This window comes from Syngnathoides biaculeatus, chromosome 9 (genome assembly GCF_019802595.1).
Source record: "Syngnathoides biaculeatus isolate LvHL_M chromosome 9, ASM1980259v1, whole genome shotgun sequence".
NCBI lineage: Eukaryota > Metazoa > Chordata > Actinopteri > Syngnathiformes > Syngnathidae > Syngnathoides > Syngnathoides biaculeatus.
In genome coordinates, this window is record NC_084648.1 from 22,792,463 (window position 1) to 22,815,385 (window position 22,923).

The 22,923-nt window shown below is 41.6% G+C and overlaps 1 protein-coding gene across 2 annotated transcripts in view; it reads right to left on the minus strand.

Annotated features, from left to right (window-relative positions):
• The window catches only part of LOC133506297 (zinc finger protein 638-like), a 105,734-nt gene that overhangs the window by 63,332 nt on the left and 19,479 nt on the right, over positions 1 to 22,923 (minus strand). For both annotated transcript variants that reach the window (XM_061830298.1, XM_061830297.1), the window contains exons 3-6: positions 15,591 to 15,652; positions 15,389 to 15,415; positions 12,608 to 12,669; positions 12,216 to 12,403 (exon numbers count right to left, since the gene is read on the minus strand). In XM_061830298.1, the coding sequence (XP_061686282.1) occupies positions 12,216 to 12,403; positions 12,608 to 12,669; positions 15,389 to 15,415; positions 15,591 to 15,652 (339 nt within the window). The remainder of the gene's footprint in view (positions 1 to 12,215; positions 12,404 to 12,607; positions 12,670 to 15,388; positions 15,416 to 15,590; positions 15,653 to 22,923) is intronic.

Genomic DNA, 22,923 nt, shown 5'->3' on the forward strand with positions numbered 1-22,923 from the left:
AAAGGCTAATATAATGCAAATATTAAAGTGCTGACCTACAGCTCAATATCCAGATCCAATACCTAACTCACTTATAAAGACTACAATGATATTACTCATGATCTTTCCAAGTTGAAAGTAATCAGCCTGCTTTAATGTGCAGTACAATTCCACTATTTTATCCTGTTAGATTTCAACATGAAGTTTGTGAGGCATCACAATTTTTTGCCTTGATTGCGAACATTTCGCTGTAACTCTGACATTGCGTCATGCTCAGTCCAAAATCTTAATTCCGTGTTCCTATCCTTGTGTGAAATAGTTGAGACCTCCCTGTAGAACTCTCTTGGACAAGTCTGATGTATTTAAAAAACCTACCACAATACTATCTGGAATACGCGATAGTCAACTTCAAACCTGTTCTGTTCAGTCACTAATTTGGATCTGAGCAGCGGAGCTTAAGATCGCCAGTCGGAAAGGTCCATTCATGGCACACCTGGGGATGTATTTAAGGCCACACCTCAAACGCTTACTTGTTCGAAATAATTGTAAAATGAAAAGAAAATCAGCCAAGAAATCAAATAATTGTGGGACTCCCCAAGTCCGGTTCATGGTTGGGTGCAAATACCAGATGGTTGAAGGTGCCACATTCATCTGTTAAAACAATCATTAGCAAGTATTAACACTGTGGGAATGTCCAGCCATCACATCACCCACCATGCCTTTCGCTTCTCACTCACCTTTCTCTTTGCATAGTCAAAGGTAAATGAACTTGTTTTTTTTAATTAAATACTTATTTTTGGCAGAGGGGGGTTAGGAACAGATTACGCTATTTACATGTAATATGCCCGTTTACTTAGAAAAACTGACACTACGAAACAACTTCCGGAACTGATTAATTTCGGAAGCGGAGGTACCACTGTACGCAAGTATAAACATCATTGAAATGTCCAGCCATCACACCGCTCAGGAAGGAGAAGGGCTCTGTGTCCCAGAGATGAACGTGTCGTGATCCAAAATCTGCCAATCAACCCCAAAATAAAAGCGAAAGATCTTGTGAAGATGCTGAATAAAGTTGGTGAGAAAGTGTTTTCCACAGTAAAACGAGCCCTGGACCGACATGGGCTGAAAGGCAACTCACCGAGAATGAAGCAATTACTCCTGAAGAAACATAAAAAAAAGGTCAGATTGTTCTTCTTTTCCTTTCGGCTTCTCCCGTTACGGGTCGCCAGAGCGTGTCACCTTTTTCAATCTAAGCCTATCTCCTGCATCTTCCTCTCTAACACCAACTAACCTTGTGCCTTCCATCACAACATTCCTCAAACTTCTCTTTGGTCTTCCTTTCACTCTTTTGCCTGGCAGCTCCATCCTCAGCACCCTCCTACCAATATACTCACTCTCTGGCCTCTGGACAAGTCAAAACGACTTATTTGTGTGATACAGCTGCAAATAACGTCAATCAGGTATAATTCTGACCCTCAAAGACCTGTTAGTCCGCCTTCAAAAGCCCATCTCCACTCCATGTATTATTCTGAATCAGATGCACCTGTGTCTGGTTGTTAGCTGGATAAAGACACCTGTCCACCCTATACAATCAGTAAGACTCAAACTTGTAACATGGCCAAAACAAAAGAGCTGTCCAAAGACACCAGAGACAAAATTGTACAACTCAACACAGCTGGAAAGGATGATGGAGAAATTGCCAAGCAGCTTGGTGAAAAAAGGTTCATTATTGGAGGAATCATTAGAAAATGGAAGAAGCTAAATATGACAATCTCAATCGGAGTGGATCCCCATGTAAGATATCACCTCGTATTAAGGAGAGGATAACCGGAGCCATGTATTGTGAGATTTTGAGGAACAACTTCTTTCCCTCAGTCAGAGCATTGAAAATGGGTCGTGGCTGGGTCTTTCAACATGACAATGAACCGAAAAACACACCAAGGAAAACCAAGGAGTGGCTCCGTAAGAACCATATCAAAGTTCTGGGGTGGCCGAGCCAGTCTCCAGACATAAACCCAATAGAAAATCTTTGGAGGGAACTGAAACTCTGTTTCTCAGCGACAGCCCAGAAACCTGTCTAATCTACAGAAGATCTGTTTGGAGGAGTGGGCCAAAATCCCTACTGCAGTGTGTCCAAACCTGGTGAACAACTCCAGGAAACGTTTGACCTCTGTAATAGCAAACAAAGGCTACTGTACCAAATTTTAACATTGGTTTTCTCAGGTGTTCAAATACTAATTTGCAGCTGTATCACACAAATCATGAATAAAATCATACATTGTGATTTTTTGATTTTTCTTTTTAGATTCTCTCTCTCACAGTGGACATGCACCTACGATGAAAATTTCAGACCCCTCCATGATTTCTAAATGGAAGAACTTGCAATACAGCAGGATGTTCAAATACTTATTTTCTTCACTGTATTCTGTTTTACTTTGGATAATCTTCATTCCTCTCCTTTCCAGTGCATCCCTCCATCTTTCTAATTATTCATCCACCTCCTCCTTGCTTTCACTGCAGATCACATCATCTGCGAACATCATGGTTCAATGGGATTACACCTCACCTGTCAACCTATCCATTAGCTCAGCAGGCAGGGGCTGAAAGATGATCCCATTTGCATCCCACCTCCACCTTAAATCCTTCTGTCACACCAACAGCACACCTCACCACTGCTCTGCTGCCCTCATACATACTGGCGTCCTCAAGGAAAATAATGCATCTATGGTACTCTTTCTAGGCATGAAACCATACAGTTGCTGACAGATACTTCTGCCCTAAATCGAGCATCACTACTCTTTCCCATAACTTCATTGTGTGGACGATCAACTTTATTCCTCTATAGTTCCCACAGCTCTGCAAATCACCTTTGTTCTTAAAAATGGGAACTTGCACACTTTTCCTCCATTCTTCAGGAATCTTCTCACACGCTAGTATTCTGTTCAATAAGTTGGTTAAAAACTCCACACCCACCACTCCTATTTCCTTCTCATTTTCTTCAACTTCTTAAAGTATATTTTGCACACTACTGGCCCCACTTAACATTTCCATCTCTATGCTTAAAAGGGAAATCCAGTGCTTTGCATGATCAGTGTATCCAATAGGTCATGTAATATGTACCCTATTTTGAGAATGTGATGTTAAATCCTCTCTCATTTAAGTGTTTTGAGAAGATTTTCCCATTCCATTCAACAATTAAGAATTTTCAGGGGTGCCAACATTTTTGCGAGTCACATGACCTACCAGCGCGGATGTGACGTGTTCCGTGCCGCAACAAAGGTTTGACTATAAGGGACACCATTTATGCCCAGCGCCGATTTCTCGTATTTATCCTCTTACCTCTGACGTGACAAATTGTTACGTGTATTCACGTCAAAAAAAAAAAAAAAAAAAATTCGTTTTGAGAATTCCTCAGTGATTGTAAGATAAAAACCAATGCGTAAAAAAGATTTTTTTTTAATTATTAAAAACTGTGCCTAACAAATATGAGGAGATCTCTGAGATGACACACTTTGGCAACCCCTTATGGGACAAGCCGAAAGAAAGCAGCATTATATTATTACTCTTTTGTAAAAATATCAACTTGGGCCGTTATTGGCTTCTGTGTATTTAGGTGCAATAATAAGCATTTTACACGCAAATTGTCGCGTGCCAAATCACTAAATACACAGCGTTTGCATAATTTCAAAGCAAGACCGAAAACTTTGCATATTCATTCAGAATACCGAAGCCTTTACAATTTATCAGTTTATGACTAACTAAACCAAACAAGAACTTCACAAACGCTTACCAGTCGATATTTCCAACACAATGTAATGTACATACTCCACGATGGGTCTGACTGCTGTGTCGGCATCTTCATCGCCAGCTGAATTCGCCGTCTGAATTGGCAAGTGCGTGCTGTCTAACTGACTCAAATTGATGAACTTTAACGCCGTCATAAAGCTCGTATTCTTCACTGTCTTCCTGGGACCCTTCAGAATAATGTTGATCGCTCAAATTATCGGAAAATTCATCACCGTTATTACAGTGTATTCCTACGGGATCCATGTTGTTACAACATCCTACGTCACGCCCCTGATCGGCTTTCTCCACCATGTTTCTGTCATTTTCCGGCGGCTACAACAATGTACGATCATTTGTTGCAGATCGAAAAATAAAAATGTTTCCTTCATAACGACTTTAAGATTTGTATTCAGCATAAAAGATGCATAATATGAGAAAAAAGGTGCATTGCGGTCCTTCCATTCCCTTTAAGGAGAAATAGTCTGACCTGGACCTGGATAAAAAAAAAAGGGACCTGTAACAGGTTGGGGCATCCTGAGCAGCAACACATGAAATCAAGCTCCATCGCTGATAATGACTTAGACATTGTCGTGGCGATACTTTGGCCAAATCTTCATTGCCAAATTGTTTGAATCCAGCAGAAATGAAGGGATTTCAAGCATAAACGACCATTTATGGTCATGTCACTCCATTTAAATTATATGGACCTTGACTCGGCGACTCCAAAACAAATTTTGTTTCTTTAACCCATTCAGGAGTTGACATGCTGGTGTATTTTGGATTGTTAACCTGCTGGAGAACCCAAGTGCAAGCCAGCTAAAAGTAACAAATTGATGCCTGGATATCATCTACAGGGTCATCTGTGAAAGAACAGAATTCATTGATCCAATCAATCACAGCAAGTTCAGGTACTGAAGGAGCAAAAGCAGCCCAAGACAATCACATGACAACAACCATGTTAGAAATGCTTTCCTACATTTATGCATGATGTAACAAAAAGCACTCCACCACTGGGGGACATGACCTCATCCCCCACCCGGAGAGAGCATGTCACCCTTTTCCGAACTGAGAACCATGGTCTCAGATTTGAAGGTACTGATTCCCATCCCAGCCGCTTCACAATCGGCTATGAACCGCTCTCGGGAGCGTTGGAGATTGCGGTTTGATGAAGCCAACAGAACAGAGACACCTCTGCTAGAACTAGAGATTCTGTCCATAAAGGTTATGAACAAAATCAGCATAGGGCAGCCTTAGCAGAGTCCAACTCTCACCGGAAATGAGTTAGACTGACTGCCAGGAATGCAGACAACACTGTGACACTGGTCATACAAGGACTTAAAAGCCTGCATCAGGGGGTTCGGTACCCTAAACGTCTGAAGAGCCCCACAGGACTCCCCGAGTGACACCGTTTAACTCCTTCTCCAAGTCCACAAAAAACATACATTGGAAGGGCAAACACCCACGCACCCTCAAGGATTCTGCCAAGGGTGTAGGGCTGGTTCACTGTTCCACGGCCAGGACAAAAACTACATTTCTCCTCCTGAAACAGAGACAACTTTATCACAGACCCTACCTCTCCAGCACCCCTTAACAGACCTTACCAAGAAGGCTGAGGACTGTGATCCCTCTGTAGTTGGAACAAACCCTCCGTTTCCCATTCTTAAAAAATTGACCGCCAACACAGTGTGCCAATTAAGAGATACTGTTGGCAATGTCCACACGATGTTGCAGAGGTTTGCCAATCAGGACAGCCCCACAACATCCCTAGTGGTTAGGAACTACGAGCGAATCTCAACCACCCCTGGGGCCTTGCCACTGAGGAGCTTTTTAACCAAGTTGGTGACTTCAAGCCTAGAGATATAATAAAATTAAAATAATAGTTTAAGTTTAATTTCTGCGCATTATCTTTAGTTTTCATTGAATGCAAGGTAAATTGCAGCATCATTTTCTCTTTTGTAAGTCAAGCTACAACGTAGCCATCCTCAGACCTGAGCAACAAAATAACCCTTGGTGTCAATTCCAAATATATACTGACAAAAAATGAAGCCAACAAACGGGCACTTTGTTGCTTAAAGGTCTAATCCAGAGGAAATATATTTTCTCTATCATACAAATGTAGCTAAAATTTAATATTTATCATATTATTTTAAAATTTTAGTCGCATGCGCTTGGAAAAGTTAATGTTACGAACAAAATGGTCCCCAGATGCGCTTGGGGAACGTGCAATTCTGATGAAAGATATCCTGCTAGGTTACAAGGAGCTCGCTTGATTTATTTTCCAAAGCCCAAAACAGAGTTGACGAAGAGTCTACAATGGATTAAGGCTCGCGGAAGACGCACGTACAACTGTGGACAATAGACAAACACAAGACTGTATGTTCGAAGGTAAGTGAGGCAGAAGCAACTTTGAGTTTGATTTAATGATCAATACTTTATACATTGCAGGAGAACAACTTTCACTTCGTTAGCGTATCACTGAGCTGCTGAATGAAGTGTGTGATGTTTTATGCCAAAGAGTTGGGTTAGTGATACGGGATGTCATGCAAGAGAAATGTCTCTTTGCCTATTTGTATCACATCGGACTTTTAAGACAGCGCACTGGGTTCCATTATGAGCCAAGTCGAATGAATAAACCCACTCATAAAGACTACAATGATATTACTCGTGATCTTTCTATGTAAAAAGTACTCACCCTGCTTTACATGCGCAGCACGATTCCACTTTTTTTATCCTGTTGGATTCCAATATGAAGTTTGTGAGGCATCAAACATTTTTGCATCAATCGCCAACAGTTTCGCTGTAACTCTGACATTGCTTCCTGCTCCGTCCAAAATCTTAATTCCATGTACAAATCCTTGTGTGAAATAGTTGAGACCTCTCTGGAGAACCCTCTTGGACAACTCTGCCGCATTTGGCAAAAAACATACCGGAATGTTACCCAGAATATGAAAGAGAGAGTTCACTTCAAATCTGTTCTGTTTAGTCGCCATTTTGGAAGATTGTAGGAGATGGCAACTGTCAGTAAGGTGGGTGGAGCTGAAGATCGCCAGACGGAAAGGTCCATTAGCGTCAAAGTCTGTCTCAAGATTTTGTTCGAAATGTCACTTAGATTCAGCAAGTTCTGTAACTCCCCGGAATGTGACGTCATGCCAAGACAACATTTTACCAGAAAGCGAAAAAGCTAGCAACGATAATGGAGTGTGTTGCATATGGATGTTATGCGTCAAACGCTGACGGAGTCAGCTTACATGAATGGCCGAAACATGAACGGATAGGCAGGTTATGGACCAGGTTTGTGAAGACAAAGCAGGCACATTGGACTTACAAATCAAAGTGGACAGTAATATGTTCCAAGCAATTCACGGAAGACTGCTTTGAAAACCTGGTATAGCGTTCACTTGGATTCGGTAGCAAGTAAGTACGTACGTGTTCAATTGTTTAGCATTGACAAGTATCTACATCGTTTTAAATGTAACTACAATACCGCTACAGATATGTCAGTTAATATCCGTATTCATGTGATGTTTAGGCGGTGACGAAATTTGGATACTGTATAAAGTCAGTGTACTACTGAGGTCTTCCTGAAATTCGACGACGGCAGTGTGCGCTCTCAAGGGTTAGGTGCATTATTTAAAATACGGGCTAAATATTTAAACGCAGAACGATACCGAAGGTTTAGATTTTTGTTTTACGCCGACTTAGTCGCGAGTACAAAAACAACAACAACAAACGACTCATTGTTGTGTGCAAGCATCATCAGACATGTAAACGTGTTTTAATTGGATTATTTCGTGAACAAGTTGTACGTAGATTTCTGTGTTTTGGGTGCGAAGTTCCATGTCAACTTCAGCAGGTCTCGCCGAATCCTGTCCTTGTGTTAAATTCGTCAACTCCGGTTCGAACATATATGGTATGGTTGAATTACACCTGCATGGGATGTTTTTTTGAACATGGGAAGAATAAGAGAATTCCTCCTCTTGAATTCTTATCTCTTCCACAGATTATTGGTCGTTTGTCACTATGCCGAGTAGGGGCATACACCTTTCCTAGGTGTAATGGGTCAGCTCCCCTATCTATGTTCTAGTTATTTACCTGCGGCAGTGTATGTGTAGTCACTCACTGTGTTGCATGTCTTCAGACTTCAATAAACACTTATTGCTTTGGAAACCCTTGTGATCTCTTAATGCACGCACAACAAGCCAGTAGCATTTACACATTCCATAAAACCATCACTGCTGTCTATCTCCTCGAGATCCCACTCACAGCGTGTATGATTGTATAGGAAGCCATTGTTTACTGGCGTTGTCGAGGCATGATGTCACACGGAAGCAGCTTCAACAGAGCCTCAGTTTGAAATAGACATCAGAGGCATTCGGATTACAAAGAAAATGTGCACTTTGGCACAAATTATTTCATTTCCGTTCTGTTGAGAAATGTAAGTTTTTTTTAATTATAAGTTATCTACGTTTGTGTGATATATAAATAACATAGGTCCTCTAGACCTTTAATATGTGCCTAAGGCAAATGTATTCTTACCCGTTGAATGTAACTTCTGTTTTCAAACATCACTGGAGAGCTTCTCAAACTCAGAAAAGGAAAATGTTAACTTGACAATCTTCACACATGACTGCAAGTTCTTTTCTATGAGGTGATAATGATACAGTATTTTGATTTCATGTAGTTCGTTATAGAATATCTCGTTGCACAGGTATGATGATCCAAGATGGCTAATACTCTAAATGCATATTTCTTCATGTTACTTCCTATTAATGTCAGGGAGAGCATTCCATGTTTCAAACAAGTTTCTCAGGTTTTGGTAGGCTTTCAATTTCACACCATTTGTGACTTTGGGCAAGTTGGGCTTTCCAGCGAGTGACTTCCACTCCCCTCCTCGGGCCGTCACCTTCATGTGGTGGAGGGGTTTGTGTGTCCCAATGATCCTAGGAGCTAAGTTGTCTGGGGCTTCATGCCCCTGGTAGGGTCACCCATAGCAAACAGTTCCTAGCTGAGGGAGCAGACAAAGTACGACTCCAAAACCCCTATCATGACTACAACAATTGGATCTTGGTTTCCCTTGCCCGGACGCGGGTCACCGGGGCCCCCCCTCTGGAGCCAGGCCTGGAGGTGGGGCTCGAATGCGAGCGCCTGGTGGCTGGGCCTGCACCCATGGGGCTAGGCCAGGCACAGCCCAAAAGGGTAACATGGGTCCCCCTTTCCATGGGCTCACGACCTGTGAGAGGGGCCATAATGGTCGGGTGCAATTTGAGCTGGGCGGCGGCCAAAGGCGGGGACCTTGGCGATCTGATCCCCGGCTACAGAAACTAGCTCTAGCGACATGGAATGTCACCTCTTTGGCAGGGAAGGAGTCCAAATTGGTGCGTGAGGTCGACAAGTTCTGACTAGATATAGTTGGACTTGCCTCTACGCACCGCTTGGGCTCTGGCACCACTCCTCTTGAGAGGGGTTGGACTCTGTTCCACTCTGGAGTTGCCCATGGGGAGAGACGCCGAGCAGGTTTGGGTATACTTATTGCCCCCAAGCTGTGGACCTGTACGTTGAGGTTTACCCCAGTGGATGAGAGGGTAGCCTCCCTCCGCATGCAGGTAGTGGGATGGGTCCTGACTGTTGTTTGTGCTTATGCATCAAACAGCAGTGCAGCGTACCCACCCTTTTGGAAGTCCTTAGAGGGAGTATTGGAGAGCACCCGCTCTGCCGACTCCATCATTCTGCTGGGGGACTTCAATGTACACGTAGGCAATGACAGTGAGACCTGGTAGGGCGCGATTGGAAAGAACGGCCCACCCAATCATAACTCAAGCGGTGCTCTGTTACTGGACTTCTGTGCTCATCACGGATTGTCCATAATAAACACCATGTTCAGGCATAAGGTTGTTCATAGGTCCACTTGGCACCAGGACACCCTAAGTCGCAGTTCGATGATCGACTTTGTGGTCATGTCATTGGACTTGCGACCGCATGCCTTGGACACTCAGGTGAAGAGAGGGGCGGAGTTGTCAAATGATCACCACCTGGTAGTCACTTGGCTCCTCGAGGGTGCATGGGAGTTCGCCCAACCAGTCTACATGTTTTTGGTGAACTTGGAGAAGGCATTTGACAGTGTCCCTTGGGGATTCCTGTGGGGGATTCTTCGGGAGTATGGGGTACCGAACCCACTAATACGAGTTGTTCGGTCCCTGTACAACCGCAGTCAGACTCATTTCCGGTGAGAGTTCGACTCCAAGGCTAACCTTTGTCACGATTTTGTTCGTAATTTTTAGAATGATCAATTAATCAATCAATTTAGAATTTTTCGGTGCAGCTGAGGCATAGAGGTTGTCCTGTTTGGTGGCCTTAGAATTATTACTGCTCTTTGCAGATGATGTGGTTCTGTTGGCTTCATCAAGCTGTGGTCTCCAGATCTCACTGGAGTGATTCGCAGCAGAGTGTGAGGCAGCTGGGATGAGAATCAGCACCTCCAAAGCAGAGACTATGGTCTTCAGTCGGAAAAAGGTGGGGTGCCCTCTCCGGGTCGGGGATGAGATTCTTCCAAGTGGAGGAGTTCAAGTATCTTCGGTCTTGTTCACGAGTGGGGGAAGAATGGAGCGGGAGATCGACAGACGGATCGGTGCAGTGTCTGCAGTGATGACTTTGTATCGATCAGTTGTGTAAAGAGGGAGCTAAGTCGAAAGGTGAAGCTCAATTTACCAGTCAATCTGCGATCCCACCCTCACCTATGGGCATGAGCTGTGGGTCACGACTGAAAGAACAAGATCCGAAATGAGTTTCCTCTGTCGGGTCTCTGGGCTCTCCCTTAGAAATAAGGTGAGAAGCTCGGTCATCCGGGTGGAGCTCAGTGTCGCGCTACTATTCCTCCGCATTAAGGAGGCAGATGGGGTGGCTGGGGCATCTGATTCGGATGCCTCCTGGACGCCTCCCTGGTGAGGTGTACTGGGCATGTACCACCAGAAAAGGCTCAGAGGACGACCCAGGACATGCTGGAGAGACTATGTCCCTCGGCTGGCTTGGGAACGCACCGGGATCCCTCCAGAAAAGCTGGAAGAAGCGGCTGGGGAAAGGGAAGTCTGGGTATCCCTGCTGAAGCTACTACTCCCGCGACCAGACCCGGAAAAGCGGTAGATAATGGATGGATAGATGGACTTTCACTTCCAACTCCGCTGCAGATGTAGCATGTCTTCCCTGGAAATATCTTTCCACATTATTCTTTTTACGACTGGACAACTTCTCATGACAAAGCAGACGTCTCGGCAAACCTTCGGCGTTAGCAGTGAAAGCAAATGATTTGGTTGAAAAACTGTTGAATCTGCTGTTCTCCTCCGCTATCGTTTTTCCCTTTGCAATCCGTGGCCCATCACACAAGCACCTTGTTTATTTGCAATAGGCACTCACCAACCGAGCTCAAAGAAGCACGCGTCGCCGGATATGACGCAAATCTTTGACGGAAATGTTGGCAATTGAATATGTATTCCACACATTTTTACAGCATTAAAAAACTCAGTGTTTGTCATGTTTGTAATCCTACAGGAATAACAAAACAAAAAAAAGATTTTTCTACACATCTTTTTCTGTTTTCACACATTTTTGAAAACACTCCAGGGAGCCGCGGGTTACCGACCCCTGGGTTAGATGGAACCAAAATAGAACATTTTGGTTAACAATGCAATTTGTCATGTTTGGAGAGGAAAGAATGCCGAGTTGCATCCAAAGAACATCATACCAACTGTGAAGCATGGGGGTGGAAACATGGTTTCGTACGGTAACAAAGGACTGGCTTAGAAAGTCTTTGGAGGGAGTTGAAATTGTGTGTTGTCCAACAACAGCCCATAAACATCACTACTTTAGAGAAGAACTGCATGGAGGAATGGGCCAAAATACCAGCAACAATGTGAAAACCTTGTTAAGTCTTACAGAAAATATTTGACCTCTGTTATTGCCAACAAAGTGTATTGGATGGACCTTTGTTGCTGACAAAATACATATGTTAAACCATCATTAGCCAATAAATTATTTTGAAATCAAACTGATTTTGAGGATTTTTTTCACCCTGATTGTCTCCTTGGTATAACTACGATGAAAATTACAGGACCCTAGTCTTTTCAAGTGGGAGAACTTGCTTAATTGGTGATTGGCTACTGTATTTGACCTTGTCACTTCATAGATCCTGCTTCTGATACTTGCAATCTAGTTTTAACTTTCCAAGTTGTTTTTAATTGTCACTTGCACCTTACTGGCTGAACCAGTTTTTTTTTTTTTTTTTTAACATGATTCAACCCCTTAACATCGCACTTCAACATGCACACAACTGACTGATATAGTTTGGTTTTGCTTTAACAAATGTAAATCACAAGTATTGAACTTTATGCTAAATGGTTGTGACTTTAAAATATGACAGATTGCAGAGTAATGTTTGTGATAGGAATAAATACACCTACTTGTATAGCAGCCTTGGTACTTGCAGTCTTAGCGGTTTTGGTCCCAGGCTTTAACTTTTTGACAGTTTGATTGGAGGAATGAGATGGTCCATGTTTATAGCTTTGATCTGCCTCAGAGAACGTGCTGCTACCAGAGTTATTTGGATCATTGTAAGGGCGTTTTAAACCACTGTTGTGAGATGATTCTCCTAAAGGGGTGGGGGAAATAAAGTTTTCAGTTCATACTTTAAGTGGAAAAATTCATAAATAAAACAATGCAAGAGACTGAAAAATTAATGCAACAATCGATAACCAGTAACAGAAAAGAAACAATGGCCGCTTCTTCACAATGACATCTACGAATAAAGTGAATAAAATTTGTTTTAAATAAGGTATTGTGCTCAGTGGTCAACCTGTGCCATGGTGTTGGTGATCATCACGGGGAGAATGAGGTCTCTCATGCACTCTGCTTTTGCTGTGGAGTTGGCATTGGGAATGGAAAGGGAAGGGTAAATTTATGTTAGGATTAGCATAACACTTCAAATTTTTGGACAGTTGTAAATCAGTTTGTAATGCAAGGTCAAGACATTTGGCTTAATATACCTGTATTGAATTAATAGCATAAAATATTACTCCGGACGCCCCGTAGCTCAGTGGTTAGAGCACTGGTTTGGTAAACCAGGGGTTGTGGGTTCATATCCCACTGGGGCCTCCACTCCCAGAGAAGGGTTGCGTCAGGAAGGGCATTCGGCGTAAAAATTGTGCCAAACATATATCTGCGTTCATCTGAGATGACACGCTGTGGCGACCCCGAAAGGGACAAGCCGAAAGAAACTTACTTTTTTAGCATAAAATATTACTCCCAAAAAATTTGGGATATTAGGTTTTTGCCAACAATATCGATAACTTCATGGTTCTCCAAAGCACCCTATGTCTTTATTTTTTGTTCATTTACTTCATGGCTCTTCACCAGTTTCTTGGCCAAGGATCCACAATTTGATAGAAAGCTGTAGCAGGGATCCCCTTATATATGTACATTGGACATACTTTTTACTCTGTTTCTTTAGGCTTGCCCTTTCGGGGTCGCCACAGCGTGTCATCATCAATTCTCTCTCTCTCACTCACTCACTCACTCACTCACACACACACACTCACACACTCACACACACACACACACACACACGGCCCCCTTGAACTTTTCAACCTTTTGCCACATTTCTGACTTCAAAGATATAAAATTACAATTTTTTGTCAAGAATCAACAACAGGTGGGACACAATTGTGACATGGAATGAAAGATATTGGATATGTCATACTTTTTTAACAAAAACCTGAAAAGTGGGGCGTGCATTATTATTGGGCCCCCTTGCATTAATAGTTTGTAGCGCCACCTTTTGCTGCCATTATAGCTGCAAGTCGCTTGGGCTATGTCTATTCTCATCCCAGCCACTTCACACTCTCCTGCAAAGCACTCCAAGTTAGCGTTTGAAATCACGGCTTGATGAAGCCAACAAAACCACATCATCCGCAAAAAGCAGAGATGCAATGTGAGAGGGCACCAAACCGGACACCCTCTTCATCTCAGCTGCGGCTACAAATTCTGTCCATCAAAGTTGTGAATAGCATCTGCGACAAAGGGCAGGCTTAAAGAGTCCAACTCTCACCAGAAACGAGTCCAACTTTCTGCAGGCAATGCAGCCCAAACTCTGACACTGGCCGTACCAGGAACTGAACAACACGTATCAGAGGGTTCAGTACCGCATACACCCTAAGGACTGCCCGCAGGACTCCGTGAGGGACACGGTCAACGACTTCTCCAAGTTCTAAAACATGGAAAGTGGTTGGACGAACTCCCATGACCCCTTGAAGACCCTGCCCAGGGTGTAGAGCTGGTCCACTGTTCCACAGCCAGGACAAAAAACACATTGCTCCTCCAGAATCTGAGATTCGACTACCTGATGGACCCTATTGTCCAGCACCTCTGAATAGACCTTACCAGGGAGGCTGAGGAGTGGTATCCCCTGTACTTGGAAGACACCCCCCCCCCCTTTGTAAAAAGGGGGACCACCAGCCCTGACTGCCAATCTAAAGGCATGGTCTCTGATGTCCACACGATGTTGCAGAGGCGTGTCAACCAGGACAGCCCCACAACATCAAGACCCTTTAGGAACTCTGGGCAATTCCAATCCAAGCTTTGCCAATCAAGAGATTCTTAACCCCCTCGGTGACCTCAACCCTAGAGATAGGAGAGCCCACCTCAGTGAACTCCAAGTCTGCTTCCTCATGGGAAGGCGTGTGAGTGAAATGGAGGTATTCGAAGTATTCTCCCCACCAACTCACAACATCCCGAGTCGAGGTCAGCCGCACCCAATCCTCACTATACACAGTGATGATGGTGCACTGCTTCCACCTCCTGAGACACCGGACAGTGGATCCCAAACGTTGTCGATCCAATGACATCTCTGAAAATTGCATGATTCATTCACCTGGTTTCCATGAAGCTGTGCTCTCCATCCATCATCTACTGCTCTTACAGGTTACGCAAAACTGCCTTAAAGCTCTGATTCCTGGAGATAAAGTGGCTGGAGTATTTTGGTTAATCCTCCAGGGATGATGCCAGATATGGCGTTCAAAAACTAGTTTTGAACTGTAGAGTGATGTGCGCTCGCATGCCATCTATCACAAGCAAAGCTTTTCCTGCTCTAAAGAAGCTACCTGGACGCTTACTGTAACTGCAAATTTCACTAACTGCATCTTGTAATCTGCTGAATATGATTTCTCTTCGATGCCATTTTTGTTCAGTCCTTCAGTTGTTTTTGTAACATCCCATTGATGTTGAAACGAACAATTTTCAGAGGTACGGATGTAGCGGCTACATTCAAACTGGCCCAGAGCGCCCAAGGATGTCTGTGACAATAATTAATACCTGGCTCAGAAAATGGATGAATGGACGAATTTAATGTGTGAGTATAGGTCCCACCCCTAACCGAACTATGGGAAATAAAAAAAAAACTGTGCGAAAAATACAGTAATTGGTCATACTGTTTTGTCATTTTATCGGTCCAGTAATTGTCAGATAATTATCATGCATCCCTCCAGTAGATTCATTGAGATATGAAGTAACATTTTCAATGCACACAATTTGTTCCACATAACGGGGAAATAATTGTGGTAAGATTAGAAACAGAACTAACCTTTGGCCTGGCTTCCAATCAGGATACCTTCAGGAAGAGAGAAAACATCTGCTCAAGTAACATTCAATAATTTCTGAGCAAAAGCAATTTTGTTTAGTAACAGAAATGGCAAAGCCATTTGGTTCTGAGTAATGTTTCACAGTCCAATAAAATTTATTAATAGTAGTGTGAAAAGATTTTTGCAAAAAAACTATATCCTCACTTGTTACGCAGGTCCCTGCAGGCTGCTGTGTGGTTAACAGTATTGATATGGTCAACCCAGTCCTAAAGAAAACCACAAATGGGACAAGCCAATCATGCACTCAGAGACAAACTACACAAAGACAGATTCACATTTCACAACCAAAACTTGGAAGTATAACTTCAAATTGATTTTTCTCCAACAAAATTAAATCGAACAATGAAGTGTTTTCCCTAGACCAAATTTGTCTATAACTCTCTCTTAATATAATAATCGAAATATTTTTTTTTTTTTCACAATTTCAAAGTCTCTTCTTATTGGCCTTCAGGTGTGAGACAAAACTTCACGTTGAAAAAAAAAAAACTACGAAAAGCTGTGTGTTTGTGTGCATATATATATATATATATATATATATATATATATATATATATATATATATATAAAGATCCTTTAAGAAGCTTTCAGCCCTCAAAAATACTTGCATACAAAAAGTTTACAGCTCACATCAAACACATCCACCCTCTAAAAATATTGATAATTTTCAAAAATTTAGGAAACAATTCACAGTCCAGTTATCACAATCTGATGACATGATATTCAGCTGATCTGAAACACGTGAAAAAAATCTTTGTATTTTCTTCGGGCTATATTCCCCTGTGGACTTAGAAAAGTCACATACCTGCACGGCTGCACACGCCTCTCATCCAATCATGTCATTCAAGTACCCACAAGGGAGCCACCCCGGTTTGAGCAACTATAAGACGGAGGTATTCCCTTGCTTGCCCTGCAAGGTCTAAAATTTCAATTTTACCCCACATCAACTACTAATTTACGATGCACCCCAACACACCAACAGAAAAAAGGATCAAATCTATACATTTATAGATTATATTTTAAAAGTAAAAAAAAACAAAATGACAGAAATAAAAAATACAGACTAAGCTTCCCAAATATCTTGTCTCCTACCTCCAGAATCGGTTAAAATACATTCTTGACTCCAACGTGATAGTAAAACTTCCAGCAAAAAAGGGAGACCAATCCTCCACTCTAATCTAGAAATCTACTTCAGTCATGCGTAGAAGACAACTTCATAGTGAAAAGAACTATGAGAGAGCGCATTTTATTTAAGCTGCACTGCTTCTGGAAAAAAGGGAGACCAATCCTCCACTCTAATCTAGAAATCTACTTCAGTCATGCGTAGAAGACAACTTCATAGTGAAAAGAACTAGGAGAGAGCGCATTTTATTTCAGCTGCCCTGCTTCTGGACAAAAGCTTCCACCAGTGGTTATTTTCAGCAGAGCACAGCCAAAAGAAAAAAACATGCAAAAGGCGTAGTCGTTAAAGTTAAAAAACGCAATTGAGGGAAAGATTAATGGTTAAAAGGCTGACCGTGCTAAGGTACGGGCCCGGGAGTTATATTTTTTTTAAAGAAGCGTTGCCTGTTTTGGAACAGGGGTCACCAATTCAGTGCCTGCGGGCGCATGGTTGCCTGTGAGAACCACTTGCGGGCATGTTCTAAAAATAGCACAGGTCACAAATTATTGTTTGTGCTTTAAATTTTAAATCTAGCTTACATTAATGAAATTGTTAAAATAATACTGTATAAACTATCTACGCAGGTCAAATTAATGGAAACAAATGAGTCCACTTGACCGCGCTACTGCCTCCAACGTCACTTCCTGCTTCTTGTTGAAAACAAATCCCTCGAGAAGATTTTCATGGCGGGAGTTACAAAAGGCCATATACAGTGGTACCTCGGTTTTTTAATGTTTCACTTTTGGTACAAGTCGGTTTTCGAATGAAAATTTCAAATTTTTTTGTTTTGGTTTTCGAACGAAAGTCGGTATTCGAACGCCTCACTTCACGTTTTGTCATTGTGCTTTCGAACGCACCCCTGGAAAAAAAACGGAAACGACGTGCCGCGCGCGATCCAGTTGACCCATACACTCCTCTGCAAGCACATGTATCCCGGTAGTGACTTTTTTTCTTCCAATTGAGCAATAACCCCCAATGATGGCTCCAAAGAAGGCAAGTGGAACTTGCTGGTGCTGAAAAAAGGAAAGTGGTGCGTAAAACTGTCGACTTCAAGAAGGATTTGATAGCGGAAACGAATCTGGTCTGGGTGTTTCTGAGCCATTGAGGGAATAGGGCATGGCGAAATCGACGATCAGCACCATTCTGAAACACAGGGATGCCCTCAAAGCAAGTGATGTTCCTAAGGAAGCAACTGTGTTGAGCAAGGAGAGGCCATAGATCTTGGAGGACATCGAAAAGTTGCTTCTTATTTTCATAAACGAGTAGCCGTAAGCTGCAGCGGTCGTCTGATGAGGCTGAAGGATGACTCAAGTGTCGATATAAAAGCTATCAGCGCCAAATGAAACGACAATTTTGTCGAACTCCATCACCCTAATAAAGCAGAATGTTAAAGAGCACTGCAAAATTTTACTGATGTGATCAGGAAATTCAAAAAAGTGTTCAAAATATGCCAGAAACAGGTGACAGATTCGTTCTTTGTTAAAAAGGGGTGAGTCACACAGACTGAAGACATTTGAAACAGTTGATTGTTTTGCATTGCTTTTTTCTTTTGTTCCATTACCCTACCTCTAGTTACAAGTTACATTTTTTTGCAAGTTACATGGTACAAATAAAAAAAAAAAAACAATTTATCTTTGTTACCCCCCCACCTCATTATTGCTTGTTTAAAGTTATTCTACACTTTTAATAAAAAAAAAAAAAAAAAAAGGTTTACAGGCTGGGGGCCGAGTCACTACAGATACGGAAATGCACTCCCAGCCTATTGTACACTACTACTAAAGCATACATTTTAAGGAAAAAAATTATTTCTTAAATGATTTAACTACATAAAGTATTTAAACTATACACATATTTCTGCAGTTTATCATCAAGGAAAAAAAAAAAAAAAAAAAACGCTTTAAAAAAATATATTTTAGGCTTGGAATGAATTATTTCATTTTCCATTAACTGTAATGGGAAAGCGCGCTTCGGATTTCGGACACTTCACTTCTCGACCGGCCTTCTGGAACTAATTGTGGTCAAGAACCAAGGCCTTCTGGAATTAATTGTGGTCAAGAACCAAGGCACTGCTGTATTTGTAAAATACAAGTTTTGTTATTTTGGAAGTTTGACGCAAAAAGGTCATGTAACCCTTAATAAGACTGAACTAAAAAAAAAAAAAATACATGTTCCAACTGATGGATTTTTGTGTTTATTTGGAAATATTCTTTAATTTTGAACACTTTCCAAAAAAGGTGAGACAGAGGCAACAAAAGACTAGGAAAGTTGAGGAATGCTTTAAATTAACACTTGTTTGGCACATTGCACAGGTGACCAGGTAATCTGGAAACAGATGTCAGGACTGAGTATAAAAGGAGTGTCACAGAAAAGCTCAGTTTACATTGAAGGATAGTGAGGTTCACTACTTTATAACCAACTGCATAACCAGCAGTGTTCTGAAGTTTATGAGAAAAATCAGAGAGAGGAGTATAAGAGGCAAGTATGGCGAACCACGAAGTAGCTATGATTGGTGAGGGGTAGCTAGAAAGGCACTAAAGACAATGAAAAATGGAAAGGCAGTTGGTCAGATGACATAGCTGTGGAGGTATGGAAGCATCAAGGAGAGGTGACTATAATTTTTTACCAGTTTTGACCAAGCCATTAAAGCTGATTCTGATTGTACAACAGAATTCTCACAGGTGAGAAAATCACAAAAGGATAGAAGAAAAGTGTGCTTGTACCATTTTTAAGAACCAAGGTCATGTGCTGAGCCTGTGAACTACAGAAGAATGAAGTTAATGAGCCACACAATGATGTATAGTGAAGCATAGTGGAGGCTGGACTCAGGACAGAAGTATTTCTCATCAACAGTATGGCTTCATGCCTAGAAAGAGTACCATAGATGTATTATTTGCCTTGAGGGTGTTGGAGAAGTACAGAGAAGCTCAGAAGGCGCTAAATTGTTTTTGTTGATCAAGAGAAATCCTATGACAGAGTACCTAGAGAGGAACTATGGTAATGAATGCAGAGGTTTGGGGTGGCAGGGAAGTATGTTAGAATTGTACAGGACCATTTATAAGGGCAGCAGAACGGTTGTGGTGTGCGCTGTAGTGGTGACGGAGGAGTTTTAGGTGGAGGTGGGACTGCGACAGGGATGAGCTCGGGGGCCATTCCTGTTTGCAGTGGCGATAGACAGGCTAACAGATGAGGTTAGACTGGAGTCCCCATGGATCACGATGTTCGCAAATAACATATTGATCTGCAATGAAAGAAGGGACCATGTGGAGAAAGGGTTAGAAAGGTGGAGGGATACACTGAAAAAGAGGAATGAAGATGACAATTTTGCATGACTGAGGGTGGAGGGGGGGGGATCATAGAGGAACAGTTGGCGGAAGATTAAGCGTTAATGTGACTGAAGAATCTCTGCTTCGATGAAAAGCAAAGTGTATTAAAAAAAATTGGTGTGGTCAGTCGTGGTGTATGTATTTGAGAAAGTAGCACTGAAGAGACAACAGGAAGCAGAGCTCGAGGTGCCAGAAAGGAAGATGAGATTCCTTTTTGGAGTGACCAGGTAAAATTAGAGATGAGCTTATAAGAGGGACAGCCAAGGTTAGATGTTTAGCAGACTAAGAGACAAAGCAGATAGTTTGGAGACATACAGAGGGGAGAGAGAGAGTATATTGGTCGAAGGATGATGAGGATGGAGCTGCCAGGCAGGACAGCTCATGGAACACCTCACAGAAGGTTCATAGAGGTAGTGAAAGAGGATATTCATGCAGTCCAGGAGATCGGTGCAGATTTTGCCCAAAATTGTTGAGTTTGTGATAAAAGCATGAAACTTTGCACAAGGGTACATTAAGGTGCACTGATCATTTTCAGATATGGAGTGAATCAGAAACTGATCTATCTCTTACCAGGCAACTGTTTCACACTAGCAACACAGCAGCAAACCTTGTTAGATCGAGTTTTCAAGAATTTCAATGTTATCAATTTTAAAGGAAAGTTTTTTTTTTGAATTTCAATGTTATCAATTTTAAAGGAAAGTTTTTTTTTTCCTTCTGGACATGGTGTAAAACTGTCAGAACAAAAAACATAAGTTGTAACTATGGTTTACCCAAATTTTAGAAGTGAAGGAATTTTCAGCCAAATACCTCTGTGGTTCCATTCAATAAAGTTTGGTAAACTCTGTTTGAAATTTTTATTGTCGTGCATAAGAAACGAAAAATGTATGTGGTTTCTCATTCAAGTGATTGAACAATAAAATGTTTTCTTTTGTTTCTAACATGGCACGAGACCTGAAATGCATGGTTAGTATCGACTGAAGTTGTGTATCCTGTGGATACCTTTACATTATTATGATAATTTTTCTTATGTAACATAAAACATCAGAATTATTATAACATATAATGGAATAGCACATGATGATTTACAAATGTACCTGCAAATCTGATATTCTTTGAAAAGATATTTCTGACTATATTTGCGATTTTGGTCATGGTAAGGCTCTGTTCATCCCAATCTTGATAGCCTTGCCACAGAACTGTGCCAACATCTTGTTCATAAGCAAGACGTCACAACCCTTTTTATATGCACTGATTCCTGGCAAATGAGTCACAATATGATCTTTAAGGTGCGTGCTATTTATGCGTGCCCCTGTCTCAACACCAAGCTGTTGTAGCCTTTGGGTGTATAAACCAAGATCTGCCATCCTAAAGATTTTTACGTCAGCTTCACTCCTACTATCTTCTATAGAGGAAAGTAGTTGACCTCAAGCAATTCCATGACATGCTTTTTCTCCATAACCATCCTGAACCTCTTTCTAGATGCCACGAGCTCTGTTGTATAAATAGCCCAAACATTTTGCATGATATTTGGCTTATATATCTAATTAATTTGCATTGTTTTCACGGTGCTGGAAAGGTATTCTTGCGCACTGAGAGTGTACGACCAGATAACTGGGACAGAGTAACAAGTTAATGTCTGCGTGCTGGCCATTGTTCATCTTTTATAACTTGTTCAATGCATTGGCATATGACAGGTTTGTCATCTGGACTGAGATCTGCCCTAACTAGAATATGTCAAAGCTATACAAGAGGTGCAGCTTTCTCAAGGACCTGGGCAACGCGCTTGTGACACTGTACATCTAATGGTGGCAGCAGCTATCAAGGACCCCAGCCGCTGCAGCCACAATGAGTTAGATCGAGGAGAGGACTGCACCTAGTACAACAGTAAGTGAGGTCAGTAGGTCTCTGCATGTGTTTTTGTGTGTGCGTGGCTTGGGATCAGCAAACCTTCTTCAAATTGCTATTGCTTATTTTGTTCATTTCTACTTCCAAAAGAGTGCTTGTATGTAAAACTTAATTGAAATGTTATGTTTCAATGTTGTGTAAAAGAGTTATATGTTGGTCTTCCAAAAGGAAAATTGGTGATACAAAAAAAAAAAAAAAAAAAAAAAAAAAAAAAAAAAACCTTTCAGGTTTTTTTTTTTTTTTTTTTTTTTTGGCCATGGCAGATAAAGTTAAATCTTTAAAAGATTTAAGATTTCAATATTTTGTCGCTCAGAACTATGGTGAAAGTTGATTTCTATGAGTTATAAATTAATCAATGTACGAATGTGTAAATTAAAACGTTTGGAATATATCGTGAAAAAAAAAAGGAGCAGTACTAGTTCTGACAGGGCCACCACTATCTGGCCCAAAAACTTAATGTCATATTATATGCAACCTACAATATTTAAAAAATGAATTAAAATTCTGAAATCCAGTATGCCCTTACCCATTCGCAGTCCACCATCTGTGGGCCTGTATACTCAAGGATTTTGCTCTCAAAGTCACCCACCCATAATGTACTGTATTTTCACAACCATATGGTACATTAAAAAAATAACATTTTTGCCTCAAGAGATGGGCACCTTATGTGCACTAGTTCTAAAATCTGTAAATGTTGTGCAATTACTCCACTGAAGTACAACCTTATAAACTGGTTACATTGTTAGCATCATGCTAGCGTGGTTCACTGTCTGTGGAAACTACCGTATGAAGGCGCTCAGGAGACAGTGAGGAAAAATTGCTTCAGACAATGCTCCCAAAAACAACTCTGGGAACATTCTGGAAGGTGCTCCCACCATGCTTTGCGGCACTAAGGATATGAATAGGATTTAAAGTGGATGTTTTGTGTCAATTATTTCTTCAGTCATTGCTCTGTTTTATTATTTTCTATTTATGCTATTCTGTTTCCTGTGGTGGGATAATTTTTGTTTTTATATGACACAATGAGTGTGAACATCTTGTTGACTAATGACTTGCCTACAAGTGTCATTGTGTGGGGGCATGTAAGCTT